At 39.3% G+C, this 19,775-nt stretch overlaps 1 protein-coding gene across 2 annotated transcripts in view; it reads left to right on the top strand.

Moving 5' to 3' along the window:
- The window catches only part of EFNA5 (ephrin A5), a 275,984-nt gene that overhangs the window by 225,435 nt on the left and 30,774 nt on the right, over positions 1 to 19,775 (top strand). For both annotated transcript variants that reach the window (XM_065874735.1, XM_065874734.1), the window contains exon 2: positions 5,789 to 6,081. In XM_065874735.1, coding sequence (XP_065730807.1) covers positions 5,789 to 6,081 — 293 coding nt within the window. The remainder of the gene's footprint in view (positions 1 to 5,788; positions 6,082 to 19,775) is intronic.

The raw sequence follows: 19,775 nt of genomic DNA, 5'->3' as shown, positions 1-19,775 counted from the left end.
GTAAGGTCAATGACGTGAAAAACTATCCATTGAGAAAGAAAGCTAGGTGATGTCTCCTTGCCAAAGCAAAGAGGAACCGAGGTCAGAGTAGAGAACTTCCACTTGAGGTCAAGGACTGGAGTGTTCAAGTACTAGATGTCCCCAGTGGAGTGACCCAATTTGAAAATAAATTAGTTAGTTAGGAGCAGAGTCCTACAGATCAGGTTAACTATGGTCATGAAACAATGTTTTGGTCCCTGTCTCAGTAGAAACTAGGGGGCACATTGTTGATAACTAAATGCAAAGACAGTCTGTCAACTCTTTTTTTTTTTAAATAAATTTATTTATTTATTTTTGGCTGCGTTGGGTCTTCGTTGCTGCCCACGGGCTTTCTCTAGTTGCGGCGAGCGGGTGCTACCCTTTGTTGCGGTGCGCAGGCTTCTGAGTGCAGTGGCTTCTCTTGTGGAGCACGGGCTCTAGGTGCACGGGCTTCAGTGGTTGCGGCACGTGGCCTCAGTAGTTGTGGCTCACAGGCTCAGTAGTTGCGGCACACGGGCTCAGTAGTTGTGGTGCGTGGGCTCAGTAGTTGTGGCACGCAGGCTCAGTAGTTGTGGTGCACGGGCTTAGTTGCTCCGTGGCATGTGGGATCTTCCCCAACCAGGGCTGAAACCCGTGTCCCCTGCATTGGCAGGTGGATTCTTAACCACTGCGCCACCAGGGAAGTCCCAGACAGCCTGTCAACTCTTACTTCACCTCTGTCATCTTGATTTCACTTGAATTCCAATACTTAATCCATGATTCACTTTCTCCAGACAGGTTATATAAAGAGAGAGATATTAATAGTAGTTTAAATTTATAATAAAAACTGTATTTAGCTGTGGAATGTCATCAGGTAAACACTGAAGACAAACTAAGACAAAAACACATGTCTGCATAGAGACTTTGTAGCTCAAATCTCACCTTTAGTTGTTTCTTTGCTATCAGTAGCCCCAAACTGTATTTTTTATCCAACCCTCCAGGCAGCCTCTGGGTCATCAAAACAATCATAAAGTGCATAATTCATTTTTAGTAGTTGAATTGATTACAAAGAATTAGTTGCTGTACTGAATTTTATTCTTCTTAATTAATTAAAATGACCCTTTCACAATATATATGACATTCTCAACCAGCCTACTGCCACATTTTGATAATGTGGCATGCAACCATGCAACCCAGTGGAGGACAAGGGCCATCACTGTATGCATATGAGATGTTTCCTGGCACCTGGGACTTGTATTGTGAGAACATAGGCAGAGCGGTAATCATTTTACTCAAACACAGTCACTTTTCTAAGTGTGGCAACCGTGCCTGCTTTTACGTCATAAACCACTGTGATAGTTTAGTAGAGATTGTATTGTAATTATTGTTGGCGTGTTGGTATGCAGCCAGAAATTCCTACAGTTCATAATACGCAGTGGTTTCAGAGAGGTAGAGAACCACAGATACAATAGATGGAATTAAAGATTAGGAGTAAAGAAGAGACATTTATAAGAAAATTTCCCAGAAATTTACAAATGTGTCAAAGCAGTGGCGGGCTACCCATGAAATCTGTAAATATTGGCATGTGGAATCATTCTTCCTAGAGGTGAATTTGCTCATTTAATATGAACTAAAGCTCATGAAAGTTTCCTGATGGAAAAAAAAAAGTTCCCTTCTTGTGAATGGCTACGGAGCCTAACAGCACTTTATCCTGTGAAAGGTTGGAATGATGTGCGTGAGTCAGGAGCTAACCCTGTGATCTGAGGCTTATTCAGATGTTGATGCACCCTTCCGCTTTCAGTGCAGGAGTTTAGGATCAACCTAGTGAGGAAGAGAGAAGGGCCAGGACCCCTTGCAGCAGACTCTCCTAGAAGATCAGTGTAAACAGGATGAGGGGAATTATAGTCAGTAAAGCTTTGAGCCATTATGATTAGGAGGAAAGTATATATGCTTCAGAAGCCATCAGACTGAGGTTGAAATCCTACCTCTGCTGCTTATTTCCTGTGGAAAAAAATTGAACTAAGTGGATAACAACTTCTCTGAATGTCATTTTCTCATTGGTATAATGAAACTAATTATAACTACCCAATAAGGATTTCATGTGACAACAGATGTAAAGCCATAAAGTAGCGGATCCTGGACGTGGCAAAATATTTGTTGCATCAGTGAATGTAGGAAAGAACTGAAACCCCTTCAAGAATTAGGGGCTTCCCTGGTGGCACAGTGGTTGAGAGTCCACCTGCCGATGCAGGGGACACGGGTTCGTGCCCCGGTCCGGGAAGATCCCACATCCCGCAGAGAGGCTGGGGCCGTGAGCCATGGCCGCTGTGCCTGCGCGTCCGGAGCCTGTGCTCTGCAACGGGAGAGGCCACAGCAGTGAGAGGCCCCTGTAGCGCAAAAAAAAAAAAAAGAATGAGAATCATCCCTCTGGCGAAATACAGAGTGGACCTAAGAACTTGACTTTAGCAATTAAATCTCATTTCTGAGGTCAGACTGCTTGGGTTTGAATTCTGCCTCCACCTTTTATTATTCCTGTCACACGGGGCACGTTGCTTGACTTCTTAATCTCAGTTTCCTCATCTCTGACTGGGTGTACTAATTGTGTCTATTCTGTGGCATTGTGATGGAGATTAAATTGAGATAATGAATGTAACGTAATAACCACTCAGTAATATTAGCCATACATATGTGCTTCTTCACAGTAAGGCCAGAAAAGAATGATTCAGTGTGACTCCGTAGTCAAAGAGCGTAATTTGGGATAGTCTTAGTTTATCTAACTCTCAACCTTTCTTTGGATTGTACTTAGCTACATTATACAGATGCCTTTTATGAGTTCCATTTGGTCACTGTTTTTATGTTCACATTGTCCATTTTTTTTTGAAATTTACATTAGTAAAATAATTTATGCAAATTGAATATCTGAAACAGAAGTGTAAGTTGATTCTATGGTAAATCATAATCATTTCTTTGTCGTGTGCATAGAAGGGTATAAGCGTTAATTGCTGGGACAATCTCATGTTTAAAATTGGCTCCACAGTGATTCACCTAACACCCCACACAAAGTAAATTGTCACCAGAAAAGGATAACTGGTCAACCCTATGTAAAATGGCTCTTCAGTCTCATGGTTTGCTTTATTTAAATTATAGCAGAATCAACAGGGATAAACGTGTAGAAAAAGGGTAGCTAAACTTGAGGCACCAGAAAACGATGACAATTTGTAGAATAAAGCAATAACTGCATGGGTCCAGACAGTGGCAGTTTTCTTAATTTTCACTTTTAAGCAGTGTCCAGTGCCAGTAGAAGCTAAGATGAGTGACACTTAGGGAAAGGAAAAACTTCCCCCTTGAATGTCTTTAAAATCTATAATAATAATATAATAATATAAAGTGCATCTGGGCATTGCCTTCTGCTGCAGTTCTTGTCTGGCTCTCAGCCAGAACTGTCAGCCTACTCTGAGTACTGATGATTCACATCCCAGCACCCTTTTATCTGAACGTTGCAGTGTCTCTTCTTTGTACTTTGGCAGTGATGTTACCTTGATGTGCAAAAACCTTTTAAAAGCAACACAGGCTTTCCTCGTATCTTGACAAATCGTTGTCTGCCAGTAATGAAGAAAAAGAAAACCTGGTTTCGTCATCACTGTAGATATAAAGAAATAAATACTTCTGAGGGTTTTCTTGTTTTTAAAAATGGTTATGTATTTTGAGATCCTCTAACTGAGAAGTGATCTGATCATCTTTCCTTATTTCTCTTGCATAAATCAACATGCTGCTTTTCCAAAGCACAGAGCAAGTGGAGTTTCTGGGGATCATTTGATATTTGAGGACGGACAGAATTTAGGATTTTTATATGATTTCCTTTCTTCTGGGATTTTTAAAAAGGGAAACCTGGGGATTATTTTTATTTCTGTTGTATGCTCTTACTGCCATTGTTTAAAAAGTAATACTTTGTTACTTACCCATTTTAATATACCCTGTTAATAGTAACAGTGCTTTATATTCAAGTGTGCTTTTTCATACATTTCCTCATCTGAGGCTTGAAGCAGCTGTGTGAGGTCAGCAAGGAAGATTCTCATTATTATTCTACTTAACATGTGAGGAAACTGAGGCTCAGGATGGCTTATGACTCTCCTACTCAACCAGCAGCAGATCTAGTTCTACTCACTCAAAATAAGTAGCTTTTCCACTTTTACCACGGTGTATTTCAGAAGGGAATCTCGACTTTGTCAATGAATATTTAGGGTCCAGAGCAAAGGTAGTATTTACAACAGCCTGTCAGAGGTCCTTGTTATATGTGGGTGCTGCATTTTAAGGAGAACACTGGGAAACTAGAAGATGTGAAGAGGGTCAAAATAGTAGTATGATGAGGAGTCTGGAAACTATACCAGAAATAACCAAAGGAATCAGGACTTTCAAGTCTGGAGAAAGGAGGATACAGAGAGAGATACAGCTGACATCTCCGAATGTTTTATGTACTACCTGGTGGAAGAGGAATTAGATTTGCTCTTTGTAATTTCAGGCAGCAGAAGTAGGATCACTGGATGGAAATTACACAGAAGTGGATTTATGCTCAATATAAGAAGAAACTTGCTAACATTTAGAGATGTCCAAAGATAGAATAGACTAGCTCACCGTCACTGGGAAGTGTTCTCGCTGAGGCTGTCTGACTTGAAGATTTTATGACTTTATGGGCATTGTATTTCAGCAGTGACATAATTTTGTGATGACCCTCCTAAGGGCTCAGAGAAGAATTTCCTCACCAGCTAAAAACAAAGGGGTTTTGTAGGCTTTTCCACTCTGATTTTAGAAAGTTGTGTACGTAACAATTCCTGTTTCACACACCACTGGGTCCTGGGAAAAACTGTTCAGTTGATGGGGAAAGGCACATTAGTTAAAACAAATAAGCAAAACTTTTTAAAGATAAGAATTGAAGCAGACACTGTGATGTGGGCAGTGGTGTGTTTGTGTGCACACATTTTAACTCTTTCAGGATGAAGTGGCCGTGGTTTTGCTGTTTTCATCTGACTTCTTACTTTCTCTCCTCCTCAGTCCAGCCCTAGAACACAACCTATGAAAGTGAAAGAAATGGGCAGAAAAGTCATTCAACCAATTTAATAGGGAAAGGGCGAGGGCATTAAAACAGAGATTGGCTAAAACGAGTTTGTGACAAAAGCAGATTTACTAAGGGAAACACCTAACTAGGATCCTCAGTCTTGGTTCCAGGTCTGGCTCAGTGGCTCATTGCTTCATCATTATGCCTTCGGGTTTTATTTTCCTCTAAAGTGGAAGTGTTGTTCTAGGAATTTTCTTTTCAACTTTAAAATTTTATGATTCTAATTCTCTCAATTTTATCACTCTAATTGTCCACAGCTGCATAGGAAATTAAGAATGGTCTCAGTTATAACAAAAACAATTCATCTGTTTTTTAAATTTCTTACTCATTTATTCAAAAACATTTATTAAATGAAACACTATTTTAGAAATATGAAAACTGATCTTAACAATGAAAGGAAAACAGCAAATCAGTACCTTTAACACTTAAAATGAAAGTGAAGCGCTCCATTGGTAGGGTACTTTGAAACAACGGTAATAGAATTCCTCTGTAAAATGGCATGCTGTTATCTAGATTTGGAACAGCAACAATTCAAACCATGCCTCAAATCATATGGCACCAAATAAAAACTTACTATAATAAATCTTTAGCCTGAGCGTTATTAATGGGTTCAACCACTGATTCCAAGCAGGAAGCCTTTCCTCTATGAATAATCCTATCTTTTTCTTCTTCCAACAGATTTCAGAGGGGTGACTACCACATTGATGTCTGTATCAATGACTACCTGGATGTGTTCTGCCCTCACTATGAGGACTCAGTCCCGGAAGATAAGACTGAGCGCTATGTCCTCTACATGGTGAACTTTGATGGCTACAGTGCCTGCGACCATACTTCCAAAGGGTTCAAGAGATGGGAATGTAATCGGCCTCACTCTCCGAATGGACCACTGAAGTTCTCTGAAAAATTCCAGCTCTTCACACCCTTTTCCCTAGGATTTGAATTCAGACCAGGCCGGGAATATTTCTACATCTGTGAGTATACAGAGATTTATCATGTAGGGCAGCTGCAAGAAGCCAGTCTGATTTTTTAGCCGTGCTTCAGAGAACTGCAGAGTGCTGGACCCTGCATTATAGATGTCTCCTTGTACATGCATACATCAGGATCCCTAGATACATTAGCTGGGAATTGAGAGCACAAATTAGATTAAACACACAGCGCCTCTCCCCCTATGAAATTGCGTGTCAGCCTGTTCAGTGAACCACTGCTGACTTGTATTTCTTTTAAATGAAAATTGCTACCAAAGCTCAGGAAAAGAAAAAGAGATTCCTGAAAAAAGAATTAAAGGAAATAATTCAATTTACATAGCTTGGAGTCATTGGATTTCTCATTCAGGTGTCAGCAATATCCTTTCAATCATCCACATTTTCAGTTGGAGAAAGCCAAAACTCCTGCAAATGTCAGCAAGCTGGTAAATACTCTCTTTGCACCAAGGAGAAAAGACAATTATTAAGAGCAGCTGTGTCTTTAAACAGGCAAGAGCGTGAAGAAGTATCTTGGTTTTTTTCTCCTTCTTACACACCATCACTTCTTCAGGCATCATACTGGTCATGTATCCTAGGTAAATGCTTCTCAAACTTCACTGTGCACAGGTCACCTGGGGATCTTGTTATAATGCAGATTCTGATTCAGGGGGCCTGGGGTGGGGCCCCGAGATGTGGTATTTGGAAAGCTCCCGGGTGATGCCACTGCTGCTGGTCTATGGACCACACTTGAGTTAGCAGGGTTATAGGAAATACCTAATTTAGGCAGCTTGCTGTGTATCTGGACTTGCCTTTAACTAGTATCAGATAGTTAAGCTATCTTGCCTTTCCTACGTGTTTTGACTGTCAGCTGAAGTAGTTAAATGTTAAAAGTACTTTGTTCAAAAGTACATTTACTAAAAAAAAAAAAAAAAAAAAAAAAAAGTACATTTACTGACCAGCTTATCATGGCTCAGAAATTTGGGGGATGCGGAATGAAAAGACACTCCCTGTCCTCAAGGAGTGACTGTCTAGTGGGGAGCAGACATTTAAGTAGGCAGTGAAAGTGGAAACAGACAGTTGCTGAATGCCGCTGAGTGCAGGGAGCCTGAGTGCAGGGAGCCGTGGGAACGTAGGGGAGGTTGGACCTCACCTGCTTGGAAGAATCAGGAAGGGCAGAGCCTCCCAGGGTGCTGGGCTGCTTGCTCGTCGCCTCCCAGGCAAACGAGATAAGGAGCGTTCCTGGTTTTCTGATTCATTTCTTCAATCCCAGTGTCCTCCCCCACCTCTCCTCACCCACATGTTTTAAGTCTACAAGGATTTCTAGCTCCTCTTCTTCTCCAGAAAACAGAGTTTTCTAATAAGCCGGATTTCCCCGTCATAAGGGCACTCTCACTTATATTGGAATTGAATTTAAAAAGGAAATTGAACAGCACCCGTTTTATTATTTCAGTACATATTTCAGTCGTTAGTCATGAAAAAACATGTGAAAGTCTTGATAGTATCTCACGTTCGATCCATAAAATAAGAAAAGGAATATTGAGTCCCGTGGATGGGGGAAACACTAGCATACAGTGAATTCACATGTTCTCAGGCAGCAGGCTCTTGCCTTTTGCTGATTTTTACTTTGTCAAAGAATCTCATTCAGCAGAAGAGAAAAAGGAAAAAGGAAGACTTCAGCTGTGAGACAGAGACTCATTAATTGCCTAAGTCTAAAATATCATACTGATGTAAGAGGAAATTATTGCCAGTTTCAAAATTTTCACATGGTTTCTCAGATTAAAAAACAGCAACAAAAGCAAAACGCAAAAATGAATAGAGGGCACTAAGATGGGAAACATACTCACCAGCTAACTAGTTGATTGCATGATTATTAGAAATTATAGAATCCATTGAGGTTCATAAGCAAGATGTTATTATTCAAATACACCCATAGTGCTTATGACTGGTTTTTCCTCATTTGTGGTTAAATTCAATATTTCACTAAAAATCATTATGTGTCTTCTGTAACATTCATTTAACGGAGTCATTTAACTGTCAAGGGCTCCTGTCAAAGTAATTGTTCAAAATGCTTCAAAATACCAAGAGCTTTTTGCTGTTCAGCTGAGTTTAACCTGAATTACTTCTTTTAATGAAAAGTAAAATAGCACAAAATTAGCAGCAAAAAAATGTTCATTTACAAGAAGCGCAGTGGCCTGGTCATCGGTTAAATTGAATTTTCAATCATGTTTTAGAACCATAAGAGCATCCTTCCCTGTCTTTTTAGTAGGGAAAGGGTTTCCTCTCTTCCTTTCACTGCTGAGAGTGGACACCTTACAGACATTTCACATACTGTGGTCATAATTAAACTAAAGGATTCTTAGGGGAGAATTGGCCCTCAGTTGAATTTTCCTCTTTCCTAATGTGCGTGGAATGAACGAGATGATTGGGAAATGGCTCTTTTCACAGTCATTACATTACATGGAGCCCTACTGCTGATCTCAGGAGCCAGCCTGACTGCCCACTTGTCAGTTTTATAAAATGTCCTTACTAGGCCAGGGGTATATTTCAGCTCCTCAAGGCCTTAAGATCTCTTCCAAGTTTTCCAAGAGAAAAATGAAAGCTATAGCCTTTTGACGGTCCTGCTTCAAGGTGCCGGAGGAAGGCTTAAGCTCAGGGGTGACTGCAGAGGACCGAAAGTCAGATACAAGCTTGAACTGGGGGGGAAGGGAAGAGGAAAAGTTCATAACAGGAAGTCCACCTCATCACTTAGACTCAGGACACAAATCGGAGTGTTCTTATCAAGTTCTGCTTTATCTTCAACGAGCTTTATTTCCTTCTTAATTTCTCCAAGTTATACAAAATTAAGAAAATACAGTAGTTGGAAATATCTCATGAAGTCTCCTGTTTACGTTAAAAATAAAATACCGTTCACGATTCTAGATCCTTTATTTGTCTCAAGAACGACTCTATGCCATGTCTTCCTTTCCTTGGGAACAGGCAGTGTACTAAGTTGTTGGAATCGCCGATTATCGGTCAGGCAGACTGAGCCCGTCCTCTCAATCTGACAGATACTCTTTCTAATCTACAGGAGTTATTTTGGTAAGAGACTGGCATACTAAAATAACTAGAGAAGGTCGGTGGTTTTTCTACCAGTGATAGATATGCAGAACTTCCCGTCAATAGATTATGGCAATAGTCACTTATATAGACTTCCTAAGGCAAAGAGTTATTTTAGAAACTTCAAAAATGCTCATTTTAGAAATGATTCTCATAAACATTAACCTAATGAGGACATGTGTGAAAGAAGTTTTGTGTCGTAATTTTTAAATCAGAAGAGGCAAAGGGGAATAAAAAGGGGCGCCATAAGTTATCTTTGTAAGTTAGTACAACTGCTGATTTTGAATGTCCCCTTCTGTAAAGTAAGGAAAACTGAGTCCTGGGCCCTTCTCTTGACCTAACGAGGTATATGATTTTGGATAAATCATCTAATCTCTCTGGGTTTCTATTTCCACATCTGTAAAATAATGAGGTTGCAATAGATGCTTTCAAACTTTCTTGGAGCTTTAATATATTTTATCATAGGGTCTGTACACTAGGGTAGAGTTAACATCTGTAAAGTGGCCCAGCCCAAAGCCTTACTTAGTAGATGTTCAATAAATGCCAGTTAAAGGGATATTTTTAAGGAAAATGGAGAGTGGAGCAGCATATTAGAATTATTGAACTAGCTCTACGTTGGCCACCTGATCCACGCCACCATCATCCATTGTCTTGGCTAGCGCGGCAGGCTCCTATCTGTTTCCCCTCCTCATGTCACTGCTCTGTCAAAGCCCTCCAGAGACTTCTTGTCTCACCAAGACCAAATCCAGAGTCTCTAACCTGGCAAACAAGGTCCTCTGAGACAAGTCCTCTTCTCCTCCCCACCCTCAGTCTCTTGGACTTCTCCTCCTACCATCTCTGCCTATTGTCTCTATTCCGGCCACCCTGTCCTCCTTGTTCATCATACCTGCCCAGTGCCCCCTGACATCAAGGCCTTGGTTCTTTATCTTCTCTCTGCCTGAGGTTCTCATTGGCCCAGGTATCCACATCCCTTGCTCTCACTTGCTTTAGCTTGGGCCAAAAAAATGTCTTTATCTGAGAGGCTCTTCTGACCTCCCTATATAAAGATAATATCCGTACCATTCTCTACACTCTTAACTCTGCTTTATTTTCGCTCAAGCAGTTAATCACATTATATATTTATGGTGGTTTGTTCATGGCTATTTCTGCTCTATGCCCTCCATCATATTGTTTGGCATGTAGTAGATGATCAATAAATAAGGCTCACTAGTGTTTATGTGGCACTCACTCTGTTCCAGGCACTGTTCTAAATACCCTACTGTTCTCAAAACAGCACTGTGAGGTACTGTTCTTATTTCCCATTTTACAGGTGGAGAAACTGAGGCACAGAAAAGTTAGGTAACTTGAAAAAAGTTCACACAAACAAGAAGTATGTAGCTAGTCTGAGAAGAAATTAAGTGAGTAAACAACTAAAAGGAAGTGAAGAGATAAGGTCCTAGGTCTTATATGCCTAAAAAGAAACAATATATTTTGTATTAAAAAAGATTAGAAATTATTAGCGCTACTGTTTAGAGAATATTACTTTATAAACTCTACTGGAACCCCAAATCAGGTAATGCAAGATACATTTTAAACACATTTTTACATTTTCAGCTCTCCAAAGGACACTCTTCCATCTGAACTGTATCTTCCCAGATGGTTGACCTTTTTAATACAATAACTTCAGAAAAGTTGTACTTTCAAAGAAATTCTTCTTAAATCCACTGAATATTCAGCATCCAGACTAAATTATGATTGCACACTCGATTCAGGAAACGAGTGATTTTTAATGAGAGACCTACAATAAGGAAGATAGATGTCATTTTCTTAAAATGATACTAAAAAGGCAGAGAATTCTTCTAGCGTTTGCCACATCTAAGGTTTAGCTGATCTCCTTCAAAAGAAGATACTTGGAATAAAGATAGTTTATAGTCATAGTGCTCAGATGGAATCCAGGAGTTTCTGGGAGATTATTAGGGAATGCTCTTCCTAAGCTTATTGGCAAGTAAACTTGAATACCCATGATGCTTTAGTTTTACTCCTTCATAATTGACACGGTGATGTAAGTATGTCCATTTCCTTGAAGTTAGAATCCTAAAAAATCTCATCAATGAAAACTTTCAAGGAGCTGAAGCTTTCTGCTCCAGTCTTTCTGGTATACATATTTTTTTTAATTAGAAAATCATGAGGACAGTTTATGTTTCTGTGGGCATCATTCTTCAGTGCATACTTGAATGTATGTGGTTCACTGCTAATTCTCTGCTTTGTGTACTTTAATTAAAATTTATAATCTTAAACTGAAGTAATTTTAATATCTACTACACAGTTTTTTAAAACTGACAAAATGAGAAACCTAATTCTGAAGAGATATTTTATTGAAATGATCACCATCAGCTTCAGAAACCATTTGATTGTATAAGATGGTTACTGAGCATCCTTTAAGAAGTGTAAGAATATTCAGTAAATCCAGAGAATACTACTATAAAGAAAGTGCTTCACTTGCCAACGGAATATGTTCCAAAAGCTTATTTACAGGTGAGTTGTTTGGAACTTAGAGTGCAGTTTCTCACACAAGTGTTTCTAAAATCAGGCAAGCGCTCTATAATGTGGAAAATCTGCTTAACCATAATGTTGATTTAAAACTGTATATTTTGGGCTTCCCTGGTGGTGCCGTGATTGAGAATCTGCCTGCTAATGCAGGGGACACGGGTTCAAGCCCTGGTCTGGGAAGATCCCCCATGCTGCAGAGCAACTAGGCCCGTGAGCCACAACTACTGAGCCTGTGCATCTGGAGCCTGTGCTCCACAACGAGAGAGGCCGCGATAGTGAGAGGCTCGCGCACCGCGATGAAGAGTGGCCCCCGCTTGCCACAACTAGAGAAAGCCCTCGCACAGAAATGAAGACCCAACACAGCCAAAAATAAATAAGTAAATAAATAAAAAGCCAAGCATTTGAAGCCCTTTTTAAAAAAATAAAACGGTATATTTTAAGTGAAAAAAATAGTAGAAAACAGCACATAGAAGAATTGTTCAGTATTTGTTGAATGAATAAATACTGTAATAGTAAACCAAATAGAAAAAGCAATTAAAATTTTTCTTAGATGATACTGTTTGAGACAAGCAGATAAATTAGAAGCATTAGGTTTTGCTGCATCCACTGCAGCAGTTCCCTAGTTTCTTGGTAACATTTTTTGATCATATGCTGGGGATTATATCAAAGGAGAGTGGGATACATTGCATCAAAGGAGAGAGTGGATCATGGTTAAAAAAAAAAAAAAAAAAAGGCACAGACTCTGGTGAAAGCACCTTTGGGTTCAAATCCCTCATCTATACTCTTAATAGCTATGTGACTTTGGGTAACTTAACCTCACCAAGCCTCGCTTTCTTCATCTGTAAAATGGGTATATAATAATAGTTTATTATCACAATCTTTCTTATTTCCACGGCTCAATTAAAGAAATATTTTTAAAGGACCAATTGACTACCAAAAAGATAACTTCAATAATCGACATCCCCAAAATTTTGCACCCTTTGAAGTTACGGCAACTTGAATAGCCCTGATTGATATTTTAGTTTAGTAAAAGAGATCCTAATAAATGCCTCATAAAAATTCACGTTTTGGGCTTCCCTGGTGGCACAGTGGTTGACAGTCCGCCTGGTGAGGCAGGGGACACGGGTTCATGCCCCGGTCCGGGAAGATCCCACATGCCGCGGAGCGGCTGGGCCCGTGAGCCATGGCCGCTGAGCCTGCGCGTCCGGAGCCTGTGCTCCGCAACGGGAGAGGCCTGCGTACTGCAAAAAAAAAAAAAAAAAAATTCACGTTTTAATCCCATGCCCTATACTGTGAAGGAATATTATGCCAGTTTTACATATGCCTAAGGAAGTCTTCATCCCCCTTTAGATGTCTGGTTTTTCAGCAGCTTACTTTAGTAATCTACATTAAGAATTATTTTGGTCTTGACAGTTCACATGAATCTGCCTTTTTTCTGAGTTGTTCTTATTGAAATAGAAGAGTGTCAAAACAGCATATTTATCAAAGCAGGAGGTAATCTTTTTCATCTTTCATAGTCTTTTACTCTTGCAGGGGAGGTGACCTGTAAGTACAATATACTTTATTAAAATGAACAACTCAATATTTGCTTCAACGTGTGTGTGCATTTTGCTTTTATTATCGAAAAATGTTTTTGATTACTAGAGTCTTATTTTAGCATTAAAGGTTCTAGCGCATACTTCAGCTGAGATTCAAGGGGCTTATAACTGAAATTTCCAGGACTGTGGTCAAATACTAATTCACCTCCTGCATTTTTTTGGTATGTAGAGTCAGAGCATGGTACTGAGTGATGCATATTTATATTAACAGAGAAGAGAGTTGAAGGGCAGTGTTAGGAAATTGACAAATTTTAATATTTTCTAAAGTGGAAAAGAATGAATATGTCACAGGCATCAAATAGTAATTGCTCAGATACAGATACAGAGTATATCTTAATTGCCAATTAAGTTGCCAATTCTTAAGTTTTAAAAAATTTTTAACAAACAATGAAACAGTTTTTCTCTACTTAGACACTACATGTTTGTCTGGGATTATATCAGATTTCTGTCTGAAAATAGTCATTCTATTCCCTTCATATACCTCCAGTGACCTTCCATATACTTTAGTGAACCTGCAAGAATGCACCTTTTTATTTAAAGAATGAGTTTAGAGAATTGTGTCTGTTTCAAGTTGTCCATTGCCATCTTTTAGGAAAGCTTGAATGGATTTCAAGGGCTCTTAAATGAAGGTTAAATAAAGACATAAAAGAGGATATTTAGAGACTTCAGGATATTTTTCTGTGTTAACTGTAGGTTTTTATTATGAAAATGGTTATTTATTGCCAGGTACCCTGTTAACCTTCTGAACGGGAAGGCCGGGCGTCAGCTCAGACACGGCTAGAGCACAGACACTTCACCTGGTGTGTTTCACAGTCTGAGTGAAATCAAAGGTGGAGGAGGCATACCGCAAAAAAAAAAAAAAAAAGAAAGAAAGAAAGAGGTGGATGAGGCAATTAATAGGAACAAAGGATATTTTAAAACACTTTATTATTTTAAAAATTTTGGGCAGTATCATTTGATCAAGTAGGGAGAATTTTAAAAAGAAATGCATGCCCTATTAAATGATGACTAAAGGATGAGATACTGTTAAAAACAATCAGAGAAATGAATGCTGGGTTTGTGAAAAAGGAAACTGGGGCAAACATCACTGCTTAATAGATTTTGACTTTGGGGCTATTCTTAAAGTTTGCAAAGGGAGCCTTAAAACCTACTGAATAATTGGGGCTTGCTGGCAATTCATGGTATCAGCCATAAGAAACAGAAGACTCATAAGAATTCTTCCCTTTGCTCGAATTTTTCAAAGGCTGCGACACTCAGATAAGAAGTTCAAAAACAAAGTAATTTCTGTGTTCCTTTTAAGAGTTTAAAATGCTACATTACAAGATTGAGGGAACATGTAGAGTTCTGACCTCCTTAGGGGGAGGAAGGAATTATGTCACCTTTTGCTTCCTTTTACCCCACTTAGACTAAATGCTGATGTGGAAACAAATGAAAGGACTGTTCTTTTTTAATCCCTAAATGTCAGAAGTGGCCGCATCCCTGAGAGAAAAAACGCACCTGATTAATTGTGTAATTTCACAGGGAAGTGGTAATTCTCAGCCTTATAAACAAGTAATGTACTAATTTGGTTTCAGAGTTAACTGAAAGCAGTTTAATGAGCTGCTGTATCATGTGTATGTGTAGTGTTACATAGAGCAGATGCCAGGAGAAATGGAAATAGCATGCCAGTGACACTTGGAATAACAGTGTTTATACTCCATTGACTTTGGGTTGTCAGCGTGGGATTCTGTTTCCCTTAGTAACTTATTAAGGCAACTGAACTCCAGTGTGATGATGTCTAAGTGTCATTTTTTGTAAATTAACACAAGCATGCACTCATGAAATGCATAGTCAGTCTTCAGAAAAAAATAGTATTTCCTCATATAGATGACCAAAATATTATCCATGAAGCATGCACACAGAGTGAAAGGTGACTCTGTCAACATTGTGCATGCTGGAAGAACAGTATTTGGGCCTTTTGTGAGAAGAAATACTGTTTCTACAGATCTTCCCACTCATCTATTCGTGCTCTATTTTAACAGAACGGTCGTGTAACTCTCAGTTTGAAAGTTGTCAGACAGCCTCACAGCAGGCTTATATTATCTACAGAGTTCTTTATGAGGAAATATAAATCACCACAAATGAGACTTTTCACAGCCAGAGATATGTAGAAATTTGTGTCAGTGCTTTGCTGGCTTGCTAAAAAATATCTCTAGGCTCCAAAGCTCTCTCACAACTCATCCCCGCTCCCTACCCTTTTGGGAAGCAATTCTCAAAGCTTGAGATTTATGGTCCAGAGGGCTGATAGTGGCTATAAAGTTTTCTATTTTCTCTTTTCTTTAATATTAATGCAGAGAACGAGACGTTATCATTCATTATTTTAGTTCATGAGTATCCTGTGGGCTTGAAATATGGTTTCTGGGGATATGGCTTACCTCTGTTTAATGGGGGAAATATGTGGACTTTGGCAACAGGCTTCTTTTCCATCAGATATTTTTAGGCAGGTTGTAGAAAGTCCACGTTAGGAACAGAACTTTAATAGATGGGCTATATCCAGTTTTAGTTTTAAAATTTAAAGCTTTACAAAATATTAATTCACTCTGAGCCCCAAAAGTAAAATATCATGAATTGGAGAGTAGCCAGCCAGTCTGTTATTGTTAGAAATTGGAATTACAGTATCTTTTTCATTTTACTATTTTCAGAGATGTGCAATATTTCCAACTAGTTTCATCTACATTCATGTTAGGTAAGTTTTAGTTTATAGTTAGCACTCCCATTTACAGCCAAATCTTTAAAAACAATGTCTCTGAGTCATTAAGAAAGAATATATATTGTTTTTAATTTGAACCTGCCCAAATTTTAGTAGCTCCAATATCTGGATTCTAATGTAAACTGTGTTTTTCAGACTTTTTTTTAAATATAAATTTATTTATTTATTTGTGGCTGCCTTGGGTCTTCGTTGCTGCGCGCAGGCTTTCTCTAGTTACGGCGAGCAGGGGCCACTCTTCGCTGTAGTACGCAGGCTTCTCATGGAGGTGGCCTCTTCTGTTGCGGAGCACGGGCTCTAGGCATGCAGGCTTCAGTAGTTGTGGCTCATGGGCTCTAGAGCGCAGGCTCAACAGTTGTGGCCACGGGCTTAGTTGCTCCGCGGCATGTGGGATCCTCCCGGACCAGGGCTCAAACCCGTGTCCCCTGCATCGGCAGGTGGACTCTCAACCACTGCTCCACCAGGGAAGCCCCAGACTTATTTTTAACAAAAGTTTCTCAAAGTCAATTTTCTCCCTAAGTACATTATCACAGGCTCTGACTAAAATCTGAATTGATGAAGTTTCCCTGTATGTTTTGCTTTAACCATTTCAGTGGGTCCTCAACCTTGAATTCAGAACTTCTTGCTCTATTGTAGGCCTCATTTTTAAGGAATAAATCTAAACAAGGAGAGTAAAAATAGACGCCAAATATATGACAGGTGATTTTTGTTGTTTGTTTTTTTTTTACTTTTAATAGATTGCTTAAAGGTCTTGCTATATACACCAGGGGCAGGGGCAGTTCGGTTCGGTCAATTTTGAGACCCCATAATGAATATTGTAATGATTTAAATAAAGGTCAGTTCAGAGTTTTCTGGGGGGGTTTTTTCCATAAAAAAAAAGAAGATTGTGTCGAGAGGAAGACAGTAAAGATGTGAAGTGCTGATTTGACAGGCAAGGTGGAATTCAGGTCTCAGGGCTTAAGATACTGTCCTAACTTTAGTGACCCACCTGCATAGGGGAGTAAAAAAGCATCCTTTTGCTAAAGGCTTACTCATATATTGCCTGAAAACTGCTCCCCTAACAATAATGCTCCCTGTGATCATCATAATGATGTGATTTAGCATTTATTGCAAGTTTACTATGTGCCAGGCACTGTATCAAACACTCTACTTGTTTTAACTCATTGAATTCTCATCTGTGAGGTGGGTACTGTTATTATCCCCATTGTGTAGATGAGGAAACTGAGGCTGAGAGCGGTTAAGTAACTTGCCTGAGATCATGTAGTTTGCAGTGGAGTCAGGATGTGAACCCATGCAGTTTGACTCCAAGTCTAAACTTGTTATTCACATACATCATAATAAATATTTTTTATAATAAATATTTTAAAAGAAGTTAAAAGGAGAGAGATTTGAAGCACCCTTGGCAAGTGATTAGGTAAGTCCTACCTACACCCTGGAACTCAAGGCAGACCCAGCTCTAAAAGTGGCTAATGTGATGTATAGAGGGATGTTTCATGTCAACCTATACCTGAGACTCACATACTAGGATGTTTATGGATTTTTAAAGCAAAGTAGAGCACTACTGAATGGTTTGTGGGGTCAGAACATGATGACATAATAAAACGTGTCACTCACTCTCCCTGCTTCAGTTGGAATGAAGACATTTAATGATTAGCGAGACTATTGAAAGTCTATGTCTCTTTGGTACCCTGAGTCATTTTTCAGAGGTTTAAATTTGATGAACAGAATCAGTAGCACACTGTAGGTACTGGTGGATATTACGCAAAGCCTGGTGACTGTCTCAACGTCGCAGCTTGTTAACGTGACAGCGCTGGGGATTGCCTGTTGCCTTTGCACATCCTTAAGCGGCACAGCAGCTGCAATTACTGTTTCTATTATTATTAGTTGTACTTGCTGTTGCTGTCGTTGTTATTTAAAATCCACGAGTTTTTCACAGACTTGGTTATTACACATTTTTTTAAATTCAAGAAAAAGGAGTAGAGATTCTATGAGAAGAAGAGCCACTTTGAGAACTTACAGCATTTGAAATCTTTAGAATGAGGTTCAGGAATCGTAGCAGCCGTGTGCAGAACCCAGATATTTTTTTTAACTTTTTATTTTGTATTGGAGTATAGTTGATTAACATTGTTGTGTTAGTTTCAGGTGTACAGCAAAGTGATTCAGTTATATACATGTATCTATTGTTTTTCAAATTCTTTTCCCAATTAGGTTGTTATAGAATATTGAGCAGCATTCCCTGTGCTATACAGTAGGTCATTGGTTATCCATTTTAAATATAGCAGTGAGTCTGGGATTGACAAGCACCCAGATTTCACACAGAAGGGGTCCTGGCTCTGATTCATGAGGGTGGTTGTCAGAGCTGGGGAGACTCCGGGCGGTCCTCCAGAGAACAGGCTTCACACAGCGCATGGGGTTCCTTTCTAACCTGCCTCCCTCTCCGGATAAGGAAATCAGAACAGCAAGGACTGTGAGATCAATGACAAGACACGTCTGACTGGAATGGAAGGTATTCGGAAAATAAAACTGGATAGATTGAGCCAGACTGTTGAGGGCCATTACATCTGGTCTGAAGAATTAGGAACTTATCCAGCAGGCAATAGGGAGTAGTATGTTTCTGAAAGGGAAACTCATTTGGGCCTTATAACTACATTGAAATAATTAGTTTAGGGCTAGATGCAGGCTGGCTATCTAATAAAAGCTAGCAGGTAGTGAACACTTATCCATCCCACCTATTTACATATGTTGTCTCATCCATACCTTATTTCAACTATGTGTTACACACTATTATTGTTCCCATTTTACAAGTGAGGGAGCCAAAGCACAGACTGGTCGAATAACTTGTCTAAAATCACACTGTCCATGAGTGGCGATGGCCAGAGTTGAGCATCCCAACTTCAGCGTTCATGCTCTTAGCTCTTTTCCCTGAATGGCAAGTAATGTTTGGAAGCTTATTCCATAAATACTACCGGTACTTATGAAAAAATTATTCTCATCTCAGAGATATAAATACCCTTTACTTGAATTTCTATTGTTTCTATATTGTCTTCAGCTTCGTTGCCATTGCTGCAGAGTTTTAGGGTGTTTTGTTTTGCATAGGTTTTTATCATGTTTCTGTTAAGTGGAATTGCTAAATCAATAACATTTGCTGGATTATTAATCAAATAGCTGAATTTCTGGCCTTTTGATATGATGTGTTAGTTTATTAAAGTCCATTTTAGAAGATTTATTGAAAGAAAAGTTATTTCCTAAAATATTTATATTAAATATGCTATACAAATCCATTTGTTAAACTTTACTTGGGCTGTCAGTACTTGTACATCATTAAATTTGTAGAAAATCTACAGTGGCTATAGAAGGATATACTTCAGTCTTATGTATTATTTTCTCATTAGTCAACCCTTCAGTTCTCACTGAGCTGTGTTTACCCATCAGGGCAATGTAGCAGACACCATAGGGCAACAATAGAAAGTACGCAATGTAATTTTTTTCCTCCGGGAGCTCATAGTCCAATATGAGAAAAATGTATCCATGAAAATGATAGTAAAAAGGAGTAAATCACAAGATAGACACTGTCCATAAAAAAAAAAAAAGAAGATTGCGTCAAAAGGAAGACGCTGGGCTTCCCTGGTGGCGCAGTGGTTGAGAGTCCGCCTGCCGATGCAGGGGACACAGGTTTGTGCCCCGGTCCGGGAAGATCTCAGATGCTGCGGAGCGGCTGGGCCCGTGAGCCATGG

Source organism: Phocoena phocoena, chromosome 3 (genome assembly GCF_963924675.1).
Source record: "Phocoena phocoena chromosome 3, mPhoPho1.1, whole genome shotgun sequence".
Classification (NCBI taxonomy): Eukaryota; Metazoa; Chordata; class Mammalia; order Artiodactyla; family Phocoenidae; genus Phocoena; species Phocoena phocoena.
Note: the sequence above shows the minus strand (reverse complement) of the source record. Positions and strands in the feature narration are given on the sequence as shown.